This window comes from Micropterus salmoides, unplaced genomic scaffold (genome assembly GCF_014851395.1).
Source record: "Micropterus salmoides isolate LMB-PRFRI ecotype aquatic unplaced genomic scaffold, ASM1485139v1 Ms_hic_scaffold_7, whole genome shotgun sequence".
NCBI classification, from domain to species: Eukaryota; Metazoa; Chordata; class Actinopteri; order Centrarchiformes; family Centrarchidae; genus Micropterus; species Micropterus salmoides.
Genome location: NW_024044459.1, coordinates 22,380,617 through 22,406,283, shown reverse-complemented (window position 1 = coordinate 22,406,283; position 25,667 = coordinate 22,380,617). Strand labels below are relative to the sequence as shown.

Genomic DNA, 25,667 nt, shown 5'->3' with positions numbered 1-25,667 from the left:
GCGTGATGTCATGAGAACAATTAATATAATCTGTTTTCAATTGGTGCCCTGCTGCAAAGGGTTACAGACCCAGAGGCAATGAGGGAGTAAGTTTAGTGAGGCCTCAGAACCAAGAGAGCTTGGCATTGAAGCTTTGATAATAAATAAGTTTATTTGTATAGCACATTTCAAAACCAAGTTGTGTCCAGTAGAAAAAAACAACAACAAACTAGATCCAAACTAATAAAAATATAAATAAATTAAAGTAATTTAAAAATAATAAAATAATACAACAATAACAGCAATAATACAATATTTATAAAACAATAAAACAGTTTCCAGTTCCACAGCTGAGAGGCCCGAACACCAAAAGCTTTTTTAGTGACAAGATGAGATTTTGGAACCATTAGTAGAGCCCTGCCGGCTCGTATAAGTAGTTATCAAATCACAGATGTAGGCAGGAGCCTGACCGTTCTGGCCTTTAAAAACAAGTAGTAAAATCTTAAAATGAATTCTAAAACTCACAGGTAACAAGCAAAGGGCAGTGAGGATTGGTGTGATTGGGTCCCTTCTCTTACTGCGAGTTAGAAGCCTGGCTGCGGCATTTTGAATGAGCTGTAGTCTATGAAAGTTTCCCTTACTAATACCAGAATACAGAGTATGAGAGATAAAGGCATGGATGACCTTCTCTAAGTCTGCAGAGGAGAGGAATGACCTCATCTTTGTTATTTGCCTCAGCTGGACAAAACAGCACTGCCACTTTTTTTTTACCACTTTTTGTTTTTTTAAGAGATAAAAAAAAAAGCAGCAAGAACTTAGGATTTATTATAAAGCTTGGCTAGAGGGCAAGGACAGTATATTAACAATGCCGAAGCAGCTAATAGCCCGATGTGTGTCTGACACCATAACTACCACCATGGCTGTATGCTCAGGCCATAGGAAGTGTGACTTGTAGGGACAAAGCAACCTTGAGTTTCCAGGGATTTGATTTATAGATTGTCCATTCGTACAAATAACTGGTTGTCCAACTCAACAACAAGTCTGACAACTCAGGAAGAGACTCCCTCCACTAGTGAGCAAGACTTTGGAGCACTCAACAATCACTGACTTTGTGGTTTCAACAACCTTCTTGGCTGTGGTCTGCTGGACGAGTGGCATCTCAGCATGCAAACACAAAGAAGTCAGGAATACATCCTGATATTATCCGAGCCACCTGTTCATTTAAATGTCTTATTTTCTTGTTTGATTTCTTCTTTATCCTGTTGATTTTATTGTTTTATGTTCTTGTTATCATTTTTATTTTTATATTTGGCCCTCATGCAATTTTTCATTCACTGTGGTCATTTATTCCATCCTTGTCTCTGTGTAAAGAACTTTGTACTTTGTTTTGATAAGTGCTCTATGAATAAAGATTTATTATTATTTATTTATTATCAGTACAGGCAGCTCTATCCTGGGGTGAGAGAGAAAATTATGGATGTTATTGATAAAACATCCCACCGCCTATATGAAACCCAAAGAGGATCCACTACTGCAGGTCTTTTACAATATCTGTGTTTATCTCTTCATCCTTCAGTGAGGCACTGTTCTCAGATACCCACAATAACAGAGTGTACTGTACTTTTGTTGGGTATTTTGTAGATTTCATCAGAATATAGAAAACTTTGTCTCATAACCACAAATATCTCATAAGAAATATAATTGTTTTCACCTGGTCAAGAAATTGTGCCATAACTGGAGGCTATTTTAAATGTTGATTATGAATTTGGACTTCTGCTAATGTCGCAATTGAAATAATTTGAGATTGTGCATTTGTAGGAGTTTTTGTTGATTCAATTATATTTTTAATATACCTCCCATTTAAGTACATTTAAGGTATTGTGTGAACACAACATCATTTCCAGATCCAGTGTTAAATTTGACCAGTCTGTAGAGCTGGGCGGCCAAAAGAGGGATCATGATAAAAAAGTTTCATATCATTCCATATGGATAATTGTCACAATAAATGTCATATCATTATTTCTTTCAAGTTTAAAGGCAGATTTTTGCTCCTGAGTGAAAGTTGAAGAAACCAGACGGTTAATTGTGCTTTTATGTTGTATTTAACCTTTATTTAACCAGGTAGGCCGATTGAGAACAGTTTCTCATTTGCAACGGCGACCTGGCCAAGAAAGTGTATACGTGCAGAACAACATATAGTTACACATTGAATACACATAGCATAAATTACAAAAATACGTAAAACAGTAATGAGTCTGTAGGAGAATATTGAAAGTGCAGTAGCGTCTACGTACATTTAGTGCAGGTGCCGACCATTCAAGGAGGTAGGTCAGATTGTATTTGTAAATGGTATGGCAACAAGAAAAATCAAGATATACTGTTGTGTTCAGAACATTACTTGCAAAACAGTGGATCACTTAACAAATAAAGGTAGAATATTCAAAACAATTACGATAAAATCTTTTATAACAAATATGCATGAGTAAAATTAAGTGAAATCTTTTTTCAGTCCCTTTTCCTCAACAAAACAAATCTCTTAATAGAAAAATTAGGTGCTTATTTGTTCGTGATTCAAATGAATTAAACGAAACATTTATTGAACATTTGTTATATTGTTATTGAGGAAAATTGTATTACATTAATGCTCATGATTGTTTTATTCATAAACATATAGTTCTATTGCCCAGGAGCCACGTTGGAGTGTAATGAAGGAAGAAAGACAAGACGTGTGTGGACGTGGCCCACGTGATCCCACAAGCGCCCGCCTCTTCTTTTTTGACCAATGAGGGAGAGTAGGGGGGCGGGCCTTCAGAGATGACAGCCAATGTCGTGTCAAGGTTTGTAATACGTTACTTAGCATTAGTCGCATCCGGGTGAGCACTTTGTGGTGGTGAGTAGCTTTGGCTGACTGAGAAAATAATGAATTAAGACATGTTAATGTTTGAATTTACTTTAACGCGAATGACCTTAATGCGCCCATAATTCACGAATATACTAGCCATAGGAAAATGTAACAAATCCCAAGTGGCTTCCTGTCTGTAAAATATAAAGGCCAGTCAGCTAGCTAGTTAGCTTTGAGCTAACATCTCGTCACTAATGTCAATGTCCGGGTTTGCTTTGTCACCGTTTTTACCACCCTCGGTATTGATTTTAGTTTGATGTCTGCTAATGTTTATCTCGGCAGGTCCACTCAGGTTTTTACTTTGGATCTCGGCTGCCGGACTTCAGGATGTACGGATCCTTTCGGGTGCTGTTGCAGGTGCTGTGGGCCCAGCTTCTCTGTGGTTGGGTGCTGGGATCCGAGCTAACTTTCGAGCTGCCCGACAACGCGAAGCAGTGTTTCTACGAGGATATCATCATCGGCACCAAGTGTACCCTGGAGTTTCAGGTGCGTGGTCCGCTTTCGTCCCAAAGCTCAACCCTACAGCCTTGTTAATCGTCCTAAAGTGAAGTTGTCATTAAAAAAAAGTCCACACTGTCCTCTTAAAGGCATTATCAGGCTTCAAAAATTAGCACCCCATGTGTAAATACTCTCTAAAATAGTGTCAGTTTATACAAGGGTTACGCCAGCACACCTACTACATACCAAAGTAGTTTCTATCTTAAAGCAATCTACATCACCAACGTTCAAACATATGTTGTATTAAGTTAGAATAAATGTTAAATTCATGTACAGAAATTGGGTCTTGACTAGGGATCGACCGATATGTTTTTTTCCGGGCCGATAGGAATATTAGTAACCAGTTAGACCGATGACTGATATTTGGGAACGATTTGCCATAAAAACAAAATTATCTTAATGTCAAAATTTAGAATAACACAAACTCAAACACAAAACATTGTTAAAAATAACAAGATTAAAGTTAATTGTCATGTTTAATCTATATAAATAGTAAATTTAATGAATTAGAGATCCATCCCAGAGATGGACTTGCTAACTATATGAGTGATAAATTATCATAAACTTTATCTTTACCTGCTGCCATTTAGGGATGCACCAGATGTTACACTAGCAAAAATAGCACTTTTGGTGTTTGGCCTAATAAGTCAAAAGACCGATTAAATTTTACCGAACAATTACGTTGACATGTCGGCAGTGTGGAAGGATTTTGGAAGTGTGAGAGAAAGATGCAAAATCGCCGTTTGCAGACACTGTTCTGCTGAATTGTCTCCTAGTAATGTACATCCACTCCATCTGTGATTGACGTCTTAGAAAAGGCAACAAACGGTCTGACCCACTTTGAGTGTTTCTGTCACTCGTTTCTGAGAAGACGATTAAGCTAGCTGCACCAAAATTTGGAGTGCGCACGTGTTCAAACATTTATGGTAACTGAAAAGGAGCGGAGCAAGCTGACAGGCAGGTTAGTGACTTTATCCTGTCATTTTCTCTCTGTACAAAGACAAGTGTTGCAGTATGAGAGTCCTACCTGAAGAGAAGCTATGAAGTCTTCATGTTACGCGATACGAGAACCACATACATCATTTATCAAATTGGGTTGGATTAACTTGATTAATTTAGCAAGAGGATTCACATGTGACCACAGGTGTCCATACAGTATAGAAATAAGGTTAATTTGATTATATTCACAGAAGGTATAAAACATATTACATGTGTACATTAAAAGTAAATGGACACATGGACAATTTATTTTACCGGACCCTCTTGGGCCTCGGACACACCCACCATAGTCTCTCCAAATCCTGTGGGAAACACTGAGTAAAAAGTACATTTTGACTATTTAACTTATGCAATGGCAAAAATGTGTGTCTTTGGTATTCTACAAATTCTTTCAGGATATTTGGTTTTGGCCAAGAATTTTCATTTCGGTGCATCCCTGCTGCCATTTAGATTGTATTGACACTACTGGTTCTGTTCTATTTTCTTCATTCTGTTTATTTTTTCTGTTCTTTCTTTAACTAGTAAATAATTGCCTTTTAAAAATGTTATTTTAAAAAGAATGAATTCAGAACAGTAATCAAATTAAAAACTGTTTTCAGAGCAGCAACTGTTTACAGCTGCAAAGTCACTATATAAAATCAGTATCTCACTGGGAACAAATGTAACATGTAAAATAAACTATATTCCTGAAATCAAAATACTGAGTGAAGTTTAGAAAGGTACGAAACGTAGCATCTCAGCTAAACAGGCTACAGACAGAGGTTTCGTTTTAGCTTGCTTATAAACTATTAGCTATTAGCCAAGCTAGCACATGTGCCTGTGTAAAACCACAGTTGCGGTGGATGAGCGACAGAGCAGATTAAAATATCACGTTTTAGACATTCCTGCTTATTGTACTGATGCAGGATCAGCCTTTTAGTATTGCTGGTTTTGCTGCACTTACTTACAATATTGAGCGTAGTTATGGTTAATCTACACTGTTCTCAGCTCACTTTGTTCCGCATGTGTATATGTGGAGCTCTGCTGAGAGAGGAGGCGAGGGATACAGTGTGGTGGCTCGCTCGTTCTATTGGCTACTTCCGCACAATCGACGGTGTTGATAGGCTTTTACCCGTGACTTGTAACCAATCGGCTATTACTGTGGGCGTGACATTATACTCACTACACTGTGGGCTCGAGTAGACAGAGAGAGGCGGCTGCATCAGAGCCAAAGGAGCGCATTTTTAATTAATTATATCGGCTATCTGTTTTTAAAATGACCGATTATTGGAAAAATGCTGAATATCGGCCAGGCCGGTTATTGGTCGACTCCTTTTACTGAAAGATTAGCTAGGTCAAATCATAAAAGGAGACATGCAAATGTTGAATTTGTTTTTAACAAATATGTGTGTCAGTGTCTAGGGAAGAAAAAATAAATAAATAGGTAAGGGCAGAGCCATCATAAAACTACCACCCTTTTTGATTTATTTACCTCTAGGTGTGAGAGTCTGGAGAGTGAAAATGTTAAAGTGTTCTCTGTGGAGTACATTTAGGAGGGTATTTAGATCGCCTCCTCTCTGCCAGTGCCAGTATATGTGAGAGAGGCCACTGGGTGATTTGCCTCTCTGAAATGCACTGCCACCACGTTACGCTGGTCCTGGGTCTGGATGAAGCTCCTGTGCTCTGCTATCCTGATTTTTTTAGTGGCCTTTGTGTTTTTCCTCAAATAATGTTAAACCACGTGGTCATTTGATAAAATAGATTACATTTCTTGTGGAACAAGATATAGTGCCTTTTACTTTAATTTATTCCCCTGTCATTGGATGTGTATGTGGTACACCAATAATTAAATTGCGTGAGCCACACTGACAATTCCCTGGTGGAGGATCAAGGATAGTAGTGTTTTTAACAAGGATGAGATCAGATTTCACCAGCATTTGTCTCATGTTGGGGGAAGTTTGTACACTACTTTGGGGGAATTTGCCAGTGTTTTTGTATAGTTTTTTTTTTTTTTCAAAATCTTCCTAGAGCTGAATATTTTTTAAATAACATATAGGACCATTATTTGGTGGAGATTTTTCTAGTTAAGTCACTCCTGTAGTAGTAGTAGTAGTAGTAGTAGTAGTAGTAGTAATAATAATAATATTTTATCCAAAGCGACTTACAAGTGTCTTTTTCGGGGACACGTGGTGGATGCCACGGTGGGAGTCAAACCCGGGTCTCGCATCAAAGGCATGTGTCTTATCCACTGGCCATCACCACCCGTGCGGCACCAACTTAGTAATGCTGATCAGCATATTGTCTACCTGTTCCTTAGAGCGAGCAGTATTTGGCCTTTAGCTTTTATTAGTCATTAGGCTGAGTGATACTTCATTATTAATGTCTAATCTATATCTATATATATATATATATATATAATATACACATAATATACACAAACACACGAGAAAATATATTATTGTAAAATACAGAAAATTATAGGATTGTGTTCTAGTAAAAAAAACTGATTTGGATGTGACAGTCAGGACATAAGTTTTGACCATATTGTCTATCTTCTTTCTCTTTACACTGACAACATTCATAGTGGCTTGAAATAAATATTGACAAATACATGGTCCTTCTGTCTTTGTGTATTCCCAGGTGGTGACCGGTGGCCATTACGATGTGGACTGCCGTTTGGAGGACCCAGATGGAACTACACTCTACAAGGAGATGAAAAAGCAATATGACAGCTTTACATTCACAGCAGCCAAGAATGGCACCTACAAGTTCTGCTTCAGTAATGAGTTCTCCACCTTCACACACAAGACAGTTTACTTTGACTTCCAGGTCGGCGATGACCCTCCACTCTTCCCCAACGAGAACAGAGTCACTGCTCTCACCCAGGTGAGCGTGTGTGTGTGTGGATGCACAGGCCTATGCATTTACATGTTTTTATGTGAGGAATGAATGTTTCGTTCGGTTTTTAGCAGAGTATAGTATAGTTATTTTACTTATTTTAGATTTTTTTTTGTAACTCTGACATAAGCCCAATTTTGTTTTATTTGGTGCAACATGAGATGATGACACTTTTGTACATCTGTCTCACTCTGCTGTTGGTTTTATTGTGCCTGTTGCAGTTCCTATTAGTATGTGCAGTTTTGTGTTTCCATCCAGATCCACCCAGTTTTAACTGAAAAGGGGGTTTAACCTGCTGTAATAACTGAAACACCTGTCTGGGTGTGCTCGGCACTTGGAGTTTTAACCAGGATGGATTTAGTTGGCACCCACAGTCACATGTTGAGGCCACATCTGTCAATAGTTTACCTGCAGTTGCTGTGGATTTTATTACAGATAACACAGTGTATAACGTTTTTGCGCCATTTATGTTTTCACCAAGTTTCTTGTGGATAACAGATGAAACATTGAAAAAGAGAGCCTTGCTTGTACTGCAAGACTGAAGTTGCAAGTAACTATAAGGTGAACATAATAAACCATTTGTTAGTGGTAGTGACCAAACCCATGATGATATTTTTATGGGCTTTTGCATTCATTACCACACCCAGTTGTGGACAAGTACAAGTTACAGTTAATATTTTACAGCTAAACTAGTGAGACACTTCATTCGAAATCTGATGAATTTAAATATCTTTCTCATTTTACAGTTGTTTGCTCCCCAAGTTCCCTCTGAATAAAAGTTAAAATTGTTTTATTTAGTTGTCAATCGTTAATTTCCAGCCACAATCCAAATATCCTATAATTGTTTGTACCATTTCCAGATGGAATCAGCCTGCGTGTCCATCCATGAGGCCCTGAAGTCGGTCATCGACTACCAGACACACTTTCGCCTCCGAGAGGCCCAGGGACGTAGTCGGGCGGAGGACCTCAACACCCGCGTTGCGTTCTGGTCCATTGGAGAAGCTATTATCCTTCTGGTGGTCAGCATCAGCCAGGTGGTCCTGCTGAGAAGCTTCTTCTCTGACAAGAAGACTACTACAACGCGCGTCGGATCATAACGGTCTCTGAGCACTGGGATCTGATTATCACTTTCTTTACCCGTAACTGGGCTTGTGTGCATAGAGTGGGTTAGAATATCAGTGCTAATCTGAAATTGGATCATATCAAACTGCCAGGTCATACAATCTGACATGCCATCCTCACTCAGCACTGGTATTCTCGCTAACTTTACGCAAATGAGTCTTGAACAAAAGGTTATGTGTTGAAAATGTTTTGAGGGGTAAAGGAGAACCTGAAGAAAGGCTTGCTTGTGTTGCTTCTAACTATCTGTATTGGTAGGCAGTTCAAGCAGCTGGTTATATTGTTAAAGCAACCCTTAAATACTTTAAATATTTGAAATAATTTCTAAATGCGTTCTTATTTTAATGCATCCTTTTCCACATCCATCATCTCATACCCTCGCTCTCTAATCTGTTTGAATTTTCAGCCCAAACTGTGCACTGAAATAACCAAGGGAGCGAAAGTTGTGGCTAAATGTACTGGTAACACTGAGGGTTGAGGATTCCACAATGGCAAGGCAAAGGGTTTTTCCCCCATAAATGTTGCATTTGGTTATGAAAAATCTGTTGCATTTTTTCCCCTTTTGTTATTAAACCTCACTGTATTAAGTGAGAAAGACTAGGTTTTGTGTTAGATTTTTATCAGCGTTGTCATTTTAGATGACATATTAGAGAGGGAGGAAGCTGTACAGAGAGTAAGCCCTGCTCTAATCTCATAGTAGCTTGAAACAGTTTGTATTTGGGTTGAAGGATTTTATTTAGAGATGCAGATGAGTGACAGCAGCCAATTTCTTAAATACATTTAAGTCAGTTTTTGCATTTTTTTAATGCCATTTGCTCGATGTATACATTGTGATAAAATTATGCTTCAGATTGACTACACCTTTGGTGAATTATGTCCTAAAACTGTTAAAATTACATGTTGGGGCTTCTGTATTACATCTGTTTGACTCAATGTGGGAGAGAAGAAACAACTTATATTATTCTTGTTTAAAAAAATATACATTTTGTGTTTTTCAATGCCAGCAGTTTTAGGTGCACCAGCTTGTCATAAAACTTTGTCTTTCACTGTTTCCCATCTAATGTTATATCTAAGTCTGCCTTTGCTGTCTGACCAACTTATTTATCTTGTAGGCTGGATATTGTCATCTTAGTTTTATACAGCACTGTTGTAGTTGTTATTTGGAATTTTACTCAATTTTCTAAAGTAAGGAAGCAGGAAGGAAGATTTTGACAGCTTTAATCTTATGTCTCTTATCTAATATGGCTGGTTCTGACTTTTTTCCATCATCTTAACTCAATTAGTAATACTGAAACAAAAATTAGAAACATGCGAGTTTCTTTATTAAGATTTTCATTAAACATCTGAGCCTCCAGGAAGTGTTACATGTAGTAGTTGCAGGCTTAGTTCAACGTGGAAGTGTTGCGTCAGCCAGGAATCGCATGAAAGTTAGTGGGTCATTGTTTCTCTTCACTATTCGCTGTGTTACTGACTGACATAAACAAAGACACAATCATGGCTGAAACATGAAATACCAGAGTATGTCACTTTGAAGTTTTCACAGCACGCAACATCAATGAATGTAACTGACATTCAGTCACCAGCTAACAAAGCGAGAAGACATTATTGTTGTCATGTGAGAATTGTCACAAAATATAACTTTAATATGTATGACAAAGACAGACTTTTACACCTAACCCACTGAACGAGACCAAACAGTCAGTGTTTTGTTTTTTACTTTATAGTTTGCTCTTGTTCAACTGTTAGAACTAAGTTCTAGAGACATGGAAGACAAGTAAAAGATATACTACCATATTATTCCCATTTGCTAGTTCTGGCTTGGCTTTAGCTCCTTTGTAATAGTTGTCCCTTCTTCTCACCATGTGTTCATCGTCAGTTTTGGTAGGTGGTGCACTTTTAGGTTTGTGCACCGACAGGTCATTTTTGGACACAAATTCACCTCTGATGCATTCTGGGAACTTGTTAAGTTATTGGAATGGCTGAATAAACTTTCTGTTAAAATGTCGATGTATGCTTTTATTTATTGGTTATCAATAAACTCTTGGATTTCAGTGATGGATGGAGTTTAAAGATACATCCTCTGTGCTGGTCATGCTTCTCTTATCCTGTAGGGAGTGATAAAATCAAGGCCATCACAGTCAGCTTTGCAGCCGTGAAATATTTAAAGATATGTTTTACGCCGGCAGATACAGAGTAGGTATTTTAAGCTTTCACTTGGCGTTGGTTTCTCTTTCCGTTGTAGGTATTTCTTTACAAAAGGTACTTACAGAGGAGCGATCTCTCTTTGTTGTGTTTTTAATTGGCCACGTCATAGCCTGCCAGCTTTGTGATTGGCCGTTCACACGTCAATCATTTGCGCGAGACGAGAAAAAAAGACGGGTTACGTTTGCGATTTGACAGAAACTGAGTCGTGATTATCTGGGCGAGCCGTGGGTGGATAGCTTTGCCTATCTGCCTTCCCCTTCTTCGAGATTACTGTCGTGCCAGCTTGCTGAGTGGCTACATTGACGACTGTTATTCGCTGTGTTGGGGGTAACGTCGTTTGTTTCTCCGTGTGTGTGGAAGAAAAACGACTCTGATCCCAGGGATATCCTCTGCTTGTTTGGCCGAACTAGAGACCGACCGTCGTTTTCCCAGGCTAAGCTAGCAGCAGCACGGCGCAACGGGTGTGGGTGGATTTTTATATGACGGCCCTCGGAAAGCGAATATAAATATCCTCTCAGGAGTATGTTGTGGAGCAATGACAAGCACAGGAAGCAGATCTAAAGGAGGAGAGAGGGGAAGACGTGCCAGTGGATGAGTATCGGTCGAACGATCAATAAAGAGGTGTAGCGTTAGTGCTAAAGTGTTTCAGCTAGCGAAGCTAATCGTTTAGCTAAATTGATCAAGGAAGTTGGGTAGCCACCTTGCTAACTCAGCGACAAATGTATTACTGGACCAAGGGTCGCCTCAAACATATGAGTTATTAGTTACAGAGCCACGTAACATGCTGGTGATGCCCGTTTTTGAAAGCTGAACGAATTGTCGTGGGCTTTGAACCGAAACGCTAACTGTTAGCCAACGTTAGTTGGGTTTTACGATAGCTAGAAAGTCGGAGCTTGTAAACAAAGGGTCCCGAGCTCCACCGCAGCGTTTCACCTCGAGTTATCGCTGACTGATTGTTTCACGGACATCGTTTCCTTTTTATTAAACACTGAAACCATCTCTCAGAAATGGATTTAAAGACGGCCGTTTTTAACGCAGCCCGGGACGGTAAGCTCCGGCTGCTGCAGAAACTGTTGGAGAACAAAGATGGACACGAGGTGACCAAGTTGATGGGTGAGAAGACTAACGGAGCCACCCCGCTCCTGATGGCTTCCCGGTACGGCCACCTGGACTTGGTAGAGTATCTGCTGGAGATCTGCAGTGCGCCTGTTGAGGTCGGTGGGTCAGTGAACTTTGACGGGGAGACCATCGAGGGAGCGCCCCCTCTCTGGGCCGCCTCGGCGGCGGGGCACCTGAAGGTGGTCCAGTCCCTGCTGGGCCACGGAGCTTCTGTCAACAGCACGACCCTGACCAACTCCACACCCCTGAGGGCGGCCTGCTTTGACGGCCACCTGGACATTGTGAAATACCTGGTGGAGCACAAAGCTGACCTGGAGGTGGCTAACAGACACGGCCACACGTGCCTCATGATTTCCTGCTACAAGGGACACAAAGATATAGCGCAGTACCTGTTGGAGAAAGGTGCAGATGTCAACAGAAAAAGTGTTAAAGGTGAGTGGGTAGCACACTCAAGGCTGTTGGCAACATGCAAACAGTGGCTCCCTTTTATTCACATGATCTCTGACCCTGAGATAAGATACACAGATTCTGCAGATTCCTACATTTTCTCTCTCAACTCTTTCACAGCAACACCTCAGTGTTGCGCCACACATTCTGGATAATTAGTTGATGTATTTCTATTAATCTCCTGGCAAGTAATTTTTGAGAAAGTTAAAGAAACTTTGTGAATATGTAAAATAATACCCTCATATACTAGAGGTGATTACATAGATGTAAATATACACAGTAGGGAACAACAATGTGAGAACGTAATTTAAGCATTAGCATGTTTCCATCTAAAATGACTCAACAGAATAACATGAACTTCTGGTTTCACAATGGAAAGCTGCAATGACAACTGCGTCAGTGTGGACTGATTTAGTGGTGGGTGTGTCTGAAAAGATCATGGTTTCTCCTTAGATGATTTATAAATACATGAAAACCGGTGTTCATCTACTTGATTTGGTTTTTTTAGGGTAGTGTCTTTTACGAGATGACAGACCACAGGATTACTTGAAAAGAAGAGTATTACAGTGGTTTCCCACCATTAATAATCTTGTGTATCTAACAGTTGACCGCTGTAGATGTCTAAAAGAAACATGGGGAAATGGGAAGTGTTCCTTCCTTCACAGAGCACAACAGCTGTAGTTGGCTTGAATTCAGTAGATTTCAAAAGTAACCCGTTTTCACGGGAGGAAAAATTATCGAAATGTCCTCAAACCATCCTTGCGCTGTGGTTCACTTCTGACCATCTTTATACTCGGTGTGTTCCACGTTATCATTCTTTCAAAATAAGGTGTCTGTGTTAATCCTCATGCATCAAACTTGCAAGCAGGTACGTCTATTAGTTTTCACACATTTGAGTCCCCACCTCCTACGCTTCCATGAAACCACATTTGACTAGCTAGAGGTTGGCACGAAATTTATTCACTCTGTCAAAATCCAATGAAAAGTCAAGACACTTGGTTCTCCTGACCATCATAAGAGCAGCTGGCAGTTGCTCTAATGTACACAAACTAATGCATGGGCTTACAAGTGAGCTTGACAGCGGTGTGATGATTGAGGTGGAAAGCACTCTTGCAGCCAGTTTTTCAGATTATTGCCTTTTTTAATAACTGATAAACCAGCAGGAAGGAGTAGATGTGTAATATTAGATATACAGCGTGACATTTCCCAAAATAATGGACATTGTGTTGATTTAGGGAAAATGGCCAGGATCCCACAACCACAGCAGATTGAACTGCTTAAAAAGATGTCGTCAGCGCTTCAGGACAGTTATTCGTGGGATGCCTTCCAAAATGAACGCCTCATTTTGGTTTAACGTAGCCTAAATTCTATTGGGAGCCGCATAATGACTGTGCGAAGCATTTCCCAAATTTCTGGATTAACCTGTTTTGTTAGTGGAAGTGAACTTATCGTCCATACGAGAGAAGGAGAGAAAAAAAAAACACATTTCCATAACCACACGAAAATATTGACATTGAACATATTCCCCCAGAAAAGTTGTGAACTCCAGTGGCAGCTGATTTTTGAGGAAGGCCCAAAAGAGGCATTTGTGGCAAATTCATGGTAACATGATACTCTACTGTAGCAAAAAGTATTTGATATCTGAGAAATGCAGCGTTGACTATATAATCACTCCATTTGAAAGCAAGTAATTCATTTTACAAACGGGCCACCAGCTGGACAGGGAGTCTACTTGTGGTTATTGACAGTGTTGCATGTAAATTACTTAACATTACAGTAGATCAGCCTTAGTCTTAATCTGTTAAAATGAGCTTTCAGATTTTTCCGTCATTGTTGAAAAGATTCAGCCAATGGCGGAGAATATTCAGTTGATGTGAGCCCTGCTCAGTGATGGCTGTTTTGGAATACCACAATGTCTAAAAATGCTCTATGATTTAACATTTATACTAAGGCTGGGCAGTATATAGGTTATTTCAAAAGAGATATACAATTAGACAATACCATTTATGCTGATAGTTTGATGTTGTATGTTAGTTCTGTGAGTGTGAAGAGTACTGATGGAGGAAGATTCAATAAGTGAGTGACCCTTAAATAAGGTGGAGAATGAAGTATAATTAAAACGGTGAAATAAGAAACAAGCTACTACAAATAATACAAACATGCCAGCCCTAGTCTTTTCTGAACATAGACAGAACAAAAAAGGAGAGGGCTTGGAGAAATGTGAGCGAAACCATAAGACTACATGGTACGTTCTGAAAATATTTGTTTTATTTCAGCGATCGGGTATATTTTACTAAATACCAAGTCAGTGCTAGCGGTAGCTGCCTTCCCGAGTATGACTATTGGCTTTGGCTCCAAAATTAGCTTTGTTTGGTCTGAACACACCTTTTTAACCTAACACCTTTCTCCAGGGTTCTTGTATGATGTGACACACCCACAAAGTCAAAGCAAACAACTCAAAAGACTCTTCTTTTTCTTTTTGTTTAGTTTTTTTTAACTGCACATGCTTGCAGCAGTTAAGCTGACATCCCCATTGGAAAGCTAATATTCAGTTTACCCACTATATTAAGAACTAGAGGCAGCATGACCTGCTATTTTCTGAGTGAGTGGTATGGAGAATTGCATGCTCAATCTGTGAGCATGACAAGTTTCACCTGAATGGGTAATCATTGGGTGGAAGTGAGCGTTTAAGAAATGACTCAATGGCAGCATCCTCAGTAATCCTGGTACCAGCTGATCTGCAGCCATTTTGAAGATATTCCAACAGGCGCTGGAACGCTCTCTGTAGATACATTTGCTAAGTTTATTTTTATTACGCTAATTGGCCAGTTTGCAAACCCGTGAGTAGCATTAAAATTATCTCTGCTTTTATCATAAATGCTGTGGCTCAGCCGGGGTATACAATCACTCGTATAGCACTGAGGTACTGCTTCCTCAGGCAGCATGAAGATACAGTCTTCAATTAAATGTATCTGCAGATCATCTAGCAGTGCTTTAGTTATGCTAACTATTTGTTGCAGAAAAGTCACCATAAATGGTAAATTGTTAAGAGTTCACGTCTATTAACTTTCAAGTAAATCTTAAAGGAAATCCATATAAAAAAAAAAAATTAACACAAGCATTGCATTACTTGAACAAACTTGTCTCTGAATTCCAACGACACTTCTGTGTGGTGACGTTGTCTGGGTTCTCTGTGAATATAATTCTATAGCTTATTGTAAGACACGTGTCCCCTCTGTTCACAGGCAACACGGCGCTTCATGACTGTGCAGAGTCGGGCAGTCTGGAGATCATGCGAATGTTACTGCAGTATGGAGCGTCCATGGAGCAGGACGGCTACGGCATGACACCCCTGCTCTCTGCCAGCGTCACAGGCCACACGAACATTGTAGACGACCTGACGACGCACCATCAGGTCAGGGTTCCTGTCGCTTACAGTGGCGTTTGTCTGCATAGATGTGCGTGAGGTATCTATTAAATATTTATCTTGAAGGAATATTCATTAAAAAAATTATGTTCTTTGTTCTGCAGACGAGCCACATGGAACGCATCGATGCCCTGGAGCTCCTCGGAGCCACGTTTGTTGACAAGAAGAGAGATCTGCTTGGAGCTTTAAAATACTGGAAGAGAGCCATGGACCTCAGGTACATGGACAACAACGTTGTCCATAAACCAGAACCCAAGCAGCTGGTCATGGCATACGACTACGCCAGGGAGGTGAGTATTAGTTTGAGTCCGTCTGTACACCTAACACCACCCTAGCGTCATGTTTTGGTAAAAGCAGCACAGACTTTAGCAAAGGGACTGCTTTTAAGTTCACTGCACAGAAACAACATTTAAAAATCTTTAGTCTTTAGAGACAACAGGCTAGTTTTTGAGGTTGTCGCGAAGAATTAAAAGAAAACTCGACATTTTGGACCATGTTAACCCAAAAAACGGATTCTGGTGCAAACGCAAATATAAAAAAAAAAACAGTGTTCTACTGAATTTATATTTAGAACCCACTGCAGCAGTCCAGTCTCAAGTCTTAAAGCTATTTGCTTCTGGAAAGCCTGACTTCATCACAGCACATGGAAACCCCAAACTGCCTAAATTGCTGCACCCTGCCATTATCTTGACCTTGTAATCGTCTTTCTAGGTAACAAACGCAGAAGAGCTGGACGGGCTGATATCCGACCCGGATGAAATGCGCATGCAGGCACTGCTCATCCGCGAGCGAATCCTCGGCCCACAACATCCAGACACGTCTTACTACATCCGTTACCGAGGTGCTGTCTATGCCGACTCTGGGAACTTTGAGCGCTGTATCAATCTGTGGAAGTACGCGTTGGACATGCAGCAGAGCAACCTGGACCCCCTGAGCCCCATGACCGCCTCCAGCCTGCTGTCGTTCGCTGAGCTCTTCTCCTTCATGCTGCAGGATCGGGCCAAGGGGCTACTGGGGACATCGGTGTCATTTGAGGACTTGATGGGGATCCTTTCCAAGAGTGTGTTGGAGATTGAGCGGGCCGTTAAACAAAATGGACCGATGCCTCCAGACCCTGCTCAGCTCAGCAAGGCCCTGTCAATCATCCTGCACCTCATTTGTCTTTTGGAGAAAGTGCCATGTACTACAGAGCAGGACCACTTCAAGAAGGAAACCATCTATAGGTGGGGTTGTGTGTAAATTGCCTGCATTGGCAATAATGTTTCTTAAGTGAGGAAAATTATATTTTAACATTTTCCCTCAGTAAAAGTAAATATTAAGTTAAAAGGGAGGTTATCCAGTTCTGTTCGCGCAATACACAGTATGATGCCCTGTCTTTTACTTGATTTGGTGTGAACCTTTCCCCATTCAGGGAGCCAGAGCACTTTTATGTCCCCCTTTTTCACCAACTAAGAGTGTCACTGAAACGGTGCATTACACCTCCAAGGCCTTCTGTGAATTTGTGACAATGCATCATGTTTGTTGCATTTATTAAGCTTATGTCTTTAGTCAAAGACACTTACAATAAGTGCATTCAACTATGTGGACACAACCCAAAAATTTATCAACTTGATCAATTATCCTGAACTGCTTAAGTGAACTTCCGAAGGGCTACATTTAGAAACTATAAGAGATGGTTTGTTTTTGTTCTGTTTCATGTTTTTATAGTTTTCATGTTGTTGGAAGATGTTTCTGCTGTCCTGCAAATAGTCGTGATTTTGCTGAGATGTAGCTGGGCCCCGCTCATAGTGAGAGAGCAGTAAGACAATTGGCAGTATGTCTCATAATCTGTGCTAATAGTCCAGTCAGACCTGAGGTCCTCATTATCATTTGGGACGTTGTCCTGTACTTGCGTAGCGCTGTTATGGTGATGTTTGTAGTTCATTGTCAGTTTGTTGCAATTCCTCGATTGAAAGGTTGATATTTCTCTGCAGATTCCTGAAGCTCCAGCCGTGTGGTAAGAACGGCTACAGTCCACTACACCTGGCAGTCGACCGCAACACCACCTGTGTGGGCCGCTATCCCGTCTGCAAGTTCCCCTCCCTCACAGTCGCTTCCATCCTTCTTGAATGTGGGGCAGATGTGAACTGCCGCGATCAAGATGACAACAGGTCTGTTTGGGTTTGTAAATGTTTCATCTAGTCTAGTTACGCGCTCATAATTTGCTGTTTTGTCACTATCATGGTTTTAATTTATTTATTTTTACCAATAATTCTGTTAATAAGAACAACAGACAACATAGTAAAAATGGTTAGAACCAGGGCAGGAATTTCAGAGACCCCCCAGTTTTCCCTCATATCCCTCAAAAAATGATATGCCCTGCAGCCACAGTGGCCAGCTCACATCGTCCTCAAGACCAGTTCAACTGTAAGTCATGGTTTTGCAGCTGAAGCCGTAAGACTGGACAATAGGGGCTGGCTGGCTATTTAGAAACATGTCGCCACGCTTGTCAGTTTCAAGTGAGAGCTCATGTGGACGAGTAAGAGAGGGAGCGTGACGATGGACAGAAGTGATGTGATATAAAAACTTTGTTAGAATGTGTATGAACTACACTGTGGACCGGAGTGTCTCTTAACTACGGAGACCCTAAAATGTTTTTATTTTGGTTAACCTTGAGCACAAAAGTTGGATACTTGTAACACAAGATAAAAAATATCACCGTACGGGACTGAAGGGCTGCCGTAGTTTACAGTGCCAGACGAACAGATCTGTGTTCTATATGCTCATCTCTCTGACCCCGGACACACACATTGTTGTTGACTTGTTTATGCTTCTACAACCGATCACAGTGCTCTGTGGCTGAATTTCCCACTCCCAGCATTTCAGAATAAGAGCGTTTTCCCTGCCTGATTTTAGCTGAATTGTTTCGAAGTAGTTGATTTGTTAAGTTGTCCTTGATTTTTGTGCTTCTACCATGGTTAAGAAGGCTACGTAGTTAAAGTCGTAGTTGTTTCTGTTTTTAACTGTGTTTATTGATATACGATCGGGAGTCTGTACAAGGTATTTTACTTTGAAAATCAACTGGATTCTCTTTGCCGTTTCTGTGTCTGACTTCCTGCCTGGCTCATCTGCTCTGTTCTGCTGCTTCTGTCAAAAATAGACCGGCTGCCTATTCTTCTGGGATGCGCTGTGGCACTACAGTGGCAGCAATTAGCTATGGCAGCCGTAACGCGGCGCACACGCCGCCTGTGTGATTCCGGGGTGAGACATCTGTATCCTCACTGCGCTGCATTTTTATAAACTATGATAAACTGGTCGTGGGTCATATCTCCCTCTAGTCCAGGCGTTTTCTCTCCCTCTTCATCTCCTTGCATCCCTTATGCCTTAGATCCTGTTGTTGACTGTGTAGTTGCTGTGGCTGCTTTGATGTACAATATGTTGGTGTTCAAGTTGGCCGCCTGCTGTGGAGTAAATGACATGTCATCCTGGCTAGGCTGTGCGATACGACAATATCTATCGTTTGACGATAGAAAAACATCTGTTCTTTACAATTATGCTCAATTGTTTTTTGTTGTCGCAAAATCCACACTTTACCGTAATATTTTCCACAAGGGGATGGTGCTTTGCAATTTGGTGAAGTTAGTTTTAAGTTGGAGATTCAACAGATTTGTTTTCAGAATAAACAAACATGGAAGGGAGTGAAGTTTACTCAGAAATCGGTAATACTGAACAGGAGGACTCAGGACCATGCAAGCAAAAACGGGGAGCTCATATCAAAGAGAAGTCTGTTGTATGAACAAGCCACACAACAGGTTCCAGCCATGTCGGGTAATGTTAAATGACTTGCCCACCGACAATCCGCTTACTTTCTAGTTCGCCAAGACATGCTGTCGTGACGTTCGCTACAGCAGAAGGAGAGGTGTGAGAATCGCAGTCTGGAGCTGGTATGGTGATTCTGGGACCGTGTCATCCCCTCATGTTAGCTTTGCAGCAGAAAATAGTGACAGTTTGATAACCACAACCTAGCTAACAAGAGTTACGTTACATCCTGTGTCGTTTTTCGCTCTATATCATGGCATTTGTTATGTTACTGGATTTCTCCAGAATCGCATACCCACCTTTTATGATGCAGAGAAAATCATGAGTATGATTATATTTCATTGAAATTACACAAATGTTTTGATATTGGGATATATCGGGATTTGAGATTTTGGTCAAATCCCACAGCCCTAATCCTGGCCATTGAAATTAATTTTAAAAAAACATGAATGTCGCGCCCTGCATTTGGACTTTGTGCCCTCAACACAAAAGGCCAAGCGACCTTGCCCCTAAAATCATGAAATTCCAGGCCTGGTTAGAACAATGTTGTATTTCTTCCATCTGTAACTGAGAAGGTAAATGAAAATACTTAACTAGTATAATCTTATGGAAGATTATTTATATTGTTTGTTGTTTTTTTTTCCTTGCCAACCCATCAGTCCCCTTCATATAGCCGCATCCAATGGTCACCCCGACATCATGAACCTGCTGATTTCATGCGGAACTCACTTTGACAGCACCAACGCCTTCAAACAAACAGCCTGTGACCTCCTGGACGAGAAGGAGCTGTCCAGGAATGTCATCCAGCCCATAAACCACACCACGCTGCAGTGCCTAGCCGCCAGGGCCATCATCAAGCACAGCCTCGACTACCGGGGAAACATCCCCGAGAAACTAGAGGCCTTCGTCCTGCTCCACAGATAATGATTGTGAAGGATTAGAGAGAGAACTGGATGGATGAAAAGAGGAGGGGGCGTGACTACATGGAGTGGACTGGACAGACTGAGGAGCATTATAGTTCAACGCCTGACCCACGAGGCGTTGGAGGAGCTGAAAGACACAACTTTGTGGGTTAGGTTTGCAAATTCAAACTATTTTGGGGAGTATGAACTCAAAGATTTGTGTGAACAAAAAATGTCGTCATTCAACAAGGAGAAACTGAGAAGTGATTGGAGTAAACAGAGGAATGGGTTAGCATTTTCGCCTTTGATGGAGGCACAGCTCTGACCGGTCACAACTCAATCTCTGGGGATGGATTAGGAGTGGATTGCAACATGGACGAACAGTTGTATCTCCGGATGAACTGAGAAAAGGGTTTACGTATTTTTGCTTTAGAAAAAAAAAAACATTTGTTTTGGGGTTGTTTTTTTTTTTGCATATTCCACTATGCTATTTATTGAATGAAACTTGAGAGATTTTTCTCCATGCTGGCTCCAACCCAGCCTCAACTTTGCCTGCTTCTCTCAAAGCAAGGATTGAGGCCTTTCTACATATGCTGGGACTTCAGGTTATTTTTTTGTTTGTCCCATCACTGTTGCCAACAGTCATGGACCCTTCCTCAGTCATTAGGTTACACCTTTTTGTGTGTGTGTGTGTGTGTGTGTGTGTACTTTTCCAATACATTTAGTTATTGTCAAATCTGGATACCTGCCAAGTGGTAGGCATTCTAGACTTATTTGTCCATCCCAACTTTAGTGTATAACAAAGCTTTACGAGAAGGGTTTAATGTCTGCGAACACCATAAGTGCTTTATTCTTCCTATGCACAGGCTAGGCTGTTGGAAAGAGAGACTGTTGTATTCTGTGCCGGCACTTGTCTGTGCAATATCTCTCCATGAGTTTTTGTGTTTACCTCATTGCTGCCGTTTCCTTCAGTGTCCCCTTTCCTCACTCAGAAGGGGGGGAGGGGGTGCAAAAACCATTGTACTGAGTGTTGTAAAAAGAGTGGATGAATTTGAATGATTGTGTATGTGTGAAAGAGCGTGAGTGCCACAGAGTGTTTCTTGTATGCGGAGTGTTTTTTTTGTTTGTTTGTTTTTTAGGTTTGTTTTGGGTTGGTTTTTTTGTTGTTTTTTTTTTTGTTTTTTTAAGCTTACACAAATGATTGCGGACAAGAGTTTGTTAAAGTGGTGGAAATTCCATAATGCATATGACTGCCACTAGAAACCACAGCGGCCAAACTGTCTACAACGCTGGAGTGTGCAGGCTTGTACACAAAAGTGACCTCTTACAATTCATACATGGCTTACCTTTAATTGCCGTCGTTCTTTTAATAATCGTGATCAAAAAGCAAATTCTGAGTAGGTTTACCAACATTGGCCAATTGTGCATGTGCAGCAGTGTATCAACCAACCAATCACTGCAGAAAACCTTTCATGAGAACTCCTAGGCTCCAAACTAGACTACAGCTAGGTTAGTTCTGCTCATTTTGTACAACTGTCGTCCAATTGTATAAGAACTGAAGACACAAATGAGTGGGAGAACGCCTCGACCTACAGAATAGTACAGCTTTGTGAATTATCTTGTTTGCACATTAGCTTTTAGATGTGTGGGGTTGAAAAAAGGGCTTTTCATAATTCGTAGGATTTCATATTGCAGTCTGTTAAACCTGACCGCTCAAAACCAGACGTAGAAAATGTATGAAGACTCCCAGGGCAACTTGATTTGAATCTGCACTTTACTACAGCGGAGTTTAAGATTTGAATATGGCATTAATCAAGTTCATGTCTTAATAACCAGTTTGACAATAAACCCATGTTGCACTTGTCTCCTTGTTGAAATGTCTTTATTTCCTTATTCTGTCTATTTGTGGAGCTTTTGCTGGTGGGAAATGTAGCAGATGTTTAGGTTTCTAAGGGAGAATGGAATTGTGTGTTTTAGCCCTGTGTAGGTGTCTACATTTCAGTTTTAAATGGTGCCAATTTCCAATGGCCTACATGTATCCTTCAGATCAGGAAAATGGTGTTCCACAAGGAAAAAGGCTGCTTTCAATCCCGACTGAAATTGAGATAAGGGTACTAGTTTTGTTCCCAAGCGATCAGCACATACGCTAAATCTATTTCTTTAAAAGGTTCATGGGAATACAGAAATAAAAATAGCACATCACCAAAAACCTTGCCTAATAAAGTCATTAGAGTGTGTGTGTGTGTGGTAAACAGTCAAGTTGTGGGTTGCGACCTCATGTCACAGCTTCAGGCAAAAAATTTTTTTTTCAGTTTTTACCATGTTCCCTTTCCACCAGTTACTTTTACTGCTTCTCTGCCTGTTAACTATTGAGTTTTCATATGAATTTCACAGGATTACCAGACTGAGTCCATCCTCCTGCTAATTTTACTGCACAGTCACTGAGCTTTAGACTCATTCCAGATACTTGAGCTTGGGAGCAGGTTTATAGAGGACCACTCTGGACTGGAATGTGTCCAGAGAAACCTTTGACATGGCAGAAGGGGTTGCTCATGTGGCGCTTCCAAGAACTGTCCCAAATAAAAACATGCTGATTTATGGTTTGTTTGTTCAAGACTCATTGCTTAAAGAAATAAACGAACAGCAGTGGCTGACTGGGTGCTCTGCAGAGAACATGGGACAAATATGCCTCTTTGAGAGACTGACAATATTTACCCGCTCAGTCATAGGATCTAACCAAATATGTTTGCCTTTGGCCAAGAAGAGAATATGTGTTCCCTACTTTGTTGTTGAGCATTTTATAAAATACTTTGAAAATAGCGTGCAACATGAAATGGCAAATAACCAATGAAAGTGATCTGAGAAAGGTTTATTTGCACTTTTTTTTTTTTATGTAAGAATAAACAAGCTACTGATTATAAAATGACCCCAAAACATGCAGCACCAATCAATAACTTCTTTCTGGCCAAATTTTCTGTTCTCTCACAATGAACATGGCAAATGAGAAGGAAAGAATAAATCATGCCTGCATGTGTGCTAATTCAGCAGGAATGATATTACATGAGAAAAGTTGATATACAGAGAAACATATGTGAAAGCAAAACGGAGAGCTGCATGTGTCCAGTACTTTGATTTATGTCTAAACACCTGAATAACCTTAGCTGTAATTCTTGTTTCCTAGTTGGCACATGTTGACACAAAACTAAAATGTGTTAGCATTTAGCTCAAAGCACTGCTGTACTTAAGAACAGCCTCACACAGCCACAAGTATGGCTGTAAACATTTAGTCTTGTTGTCTTTTCATTGAATTAGTTCACATTAAGAAAAATACAGATTAACGCCAGCAGTTCTCTGTTGTTAAAAACATTTGTCTTGGTTTAATCTCCAGGTTATAGGATGATCACACTGGGTATTTCCCTCTCTCTCTCTCTCTCACCAACTGCTCAAGGCAGATGGCCGCCCACCGTTAGTCACGGCTCTGTTCAAGGTTTCTACCTGCTGAAAGGGAGTTTTTCCTTGCCTGTGTCTCCAAGTACTGGCTCATGGTAGGAATTGTTGGGTCTCTGTTTTTTACAAAATATTACAAAGAGTACGGTCTTGACCTGCTTTTTATGAAAAGTGCAATGCAATAACTTTTGTTATGAATTGAATTTTTATAAATAAAAACTGAATTGAATTATTTTAGTTTAAAATTGTGAATGGATGATAAAACAGTCGTCATCTAACAACTTGATGATGGATCTCCCTCATATGCAAAGAATAAAGGTCTTGACTACACATTTATTACATTATGTAAAAGTCACAGTGGGAATAGGTCTTGATTGTCAAACAAATTTAAATGCAGAGATGGATTTCTTCCCCAACCCCTTCCTCTGTCACAGTGAAGCTCTCACCACCTGTTTCCTCCACATGTACAGCGGCAGCAGCAGCAGAATGTCACACCTATTCTGAATGTTCTCTGATGAGTCTCACTGCCAAGATCTCGAGCGGAGAGTGGGAATTTCTTAATGAGTCACAATTACTGTAGGTACTTGTGTGTGTGCGCGCACTGGGCAGCTGAGGCAGAGCAGGTTTGGGTAGATACTCTGCGTGTCATAGCCGATCAAGAGTCTATTTTGTGACCTATAAATAAGGATTTTGCAACCTCTTGAGATTCACCATGTGTCTACACACATAGTGTCTACTTAAAGAGGCAGCCATTTGAAATCATTACTGTTACTCTTACATAACAGAAACAGGACTTCGACTCATTTTGAGTTCACCAAGAGCTTAACTAAGCCAGTTGGAAAGAGAAAAAGGAAAAGGCAAAGGCCTAAACAGGATGTTTTCAGATGTGTTTTTGAGTTCATGTGGGTTACTAGCAGGGCCTCTGTGAGGAGCGTCATTGAACTGCTGCTTTAGGTTTATAATAACCACACACCCATGATTACCCGCCAGAAATAGCACAGATATTATGAGGAGAAAGTGCTTATTTATTTTCACCTGGTGTGAGGAGTAACATATTACTGGGAACTTTATTAGACGTCACCCACATCGCTATAACTCATCTTTCTTTCCAACCTGTTGTCTCTGTTGTGTTAAGCTCAGTTAACCTAAATTTCCTCCAGCAGGAATATTAACATCGCTCACTGACGGTAATTGTGAAGTATAAGATGTAGGTGTTTCTGGGACTCTGTGCCTGGAACAAGTCGAGGCTTGTCACAGCACAGTGTAAAACATGTGCGTGTTGATGTGGCGGAGCCCCACTTACACTGGCACTGGAGGTTAACAGTGCCAACAGCTCTGTGTCGAACTAGATGTTGACTTAATGAGGGAGAGATTAAAATGGTTTGCTGAGAGAGACAGGAGGACAGCTGAAATGAGCTCTGTGCCACACGAGGAAGGTGGGTATGTAGCAAGTCTGTGCGTTATTATAAAGATTTTCTAGAAAAATCACTCGTCTGCCAAGGAGTGAGGGGGTTTAGCGAGTCAGAGGGTTGCCCATGACTTCCCAGCCATGAAGTTGGCGTGAGTCTACCTTGCTGAGCTGTCTTCGGGCACGATACACACTGCTCCAAAAAAAGAGAGTCATTCTTTGTTATTGTGTTATAAGATGGACAGGATACATTACACAGAGGCAGGAGGTATCAATACATAGAAAAATGCTTTAATAAATCCTAATGTTCCATTTGGGATCCTCTTTAACAACCCCAAAAAACAGACTTAGAGGGACAGGTTGACAAGTCTGTCTTAAAACAATACAGACACACCCATACATGTGCCCATATGTACATTTAAATATGATTGGTCACTGTTCATACTGGCTGCTTGAAACAATTTCAGTTACTGTTATTTTAGTACCAAATTCCCTCTTTTCATTGCTATCCTAAAATGATGTTTCAGAAGTCTTCCCCAG

The 25,667-nt window shown here is 40.6% G+C and overlaps 2 protein-coding genes across 2 annotated transcripts; both read left to right on the top strand.

Moving 5' to 3' along the window:
• Positions 1 to 2,822: 2,822 nt before the first annotated feature.
• On the top strand, positions 2,823 to 10,381 carry tmed7 (transmembrane p24 trafficking protein 7). Its single transcript, XM_038703404.1, has 4 exons — positions 2,823 to 2,869; positions 3,164 to 3,367; positions 6,998 to 7,243; positions 8,116 to 10,381. The coding sequence occupies exons 2-4, from the start codon at positions 3,209 to 3,211 to the stop codon at positions 8,350 to 8,352; spliced, it is 642 nt and encodes a 213-aa protein (XP_038559332.1). The 5' UTR covers positions 2,823 to 2,869; positions 3,164 to 3,208; the 3' UTR covers positions 8,353 to 10,381.
• A 387-nt stretch (positions 10,382 to 10,768) lies between these two features.
• Positions 10,769 to 22,136, top strand: fem1c (fem-1 homolog c). The gene is made up of 6 exons (XM_038703155.1): positions 10,769 to 12,130; positions 15,391 to 15,560; positions 15,677 to 15,862; positions 16,284 to 16,795; positions 17,546 to 17,722; positions 20,030 to 22,136. The coding sequence occupies exons 1-6, from the start codon at positions 11,587 to 11,589 to the stop codon at positions 20,292 to 20,294; spliced, it is 1,854 nt and encodes a 617-aa protein (XP_038559083.1). The 5' UTR covers positions 10,769 to 11,586; the 3' UTR covers positions 20,295 to 22,136.
• The last annotated feature ends 3,531 nt before the right edge of the window (positions 22,137 to 25,667 follow it).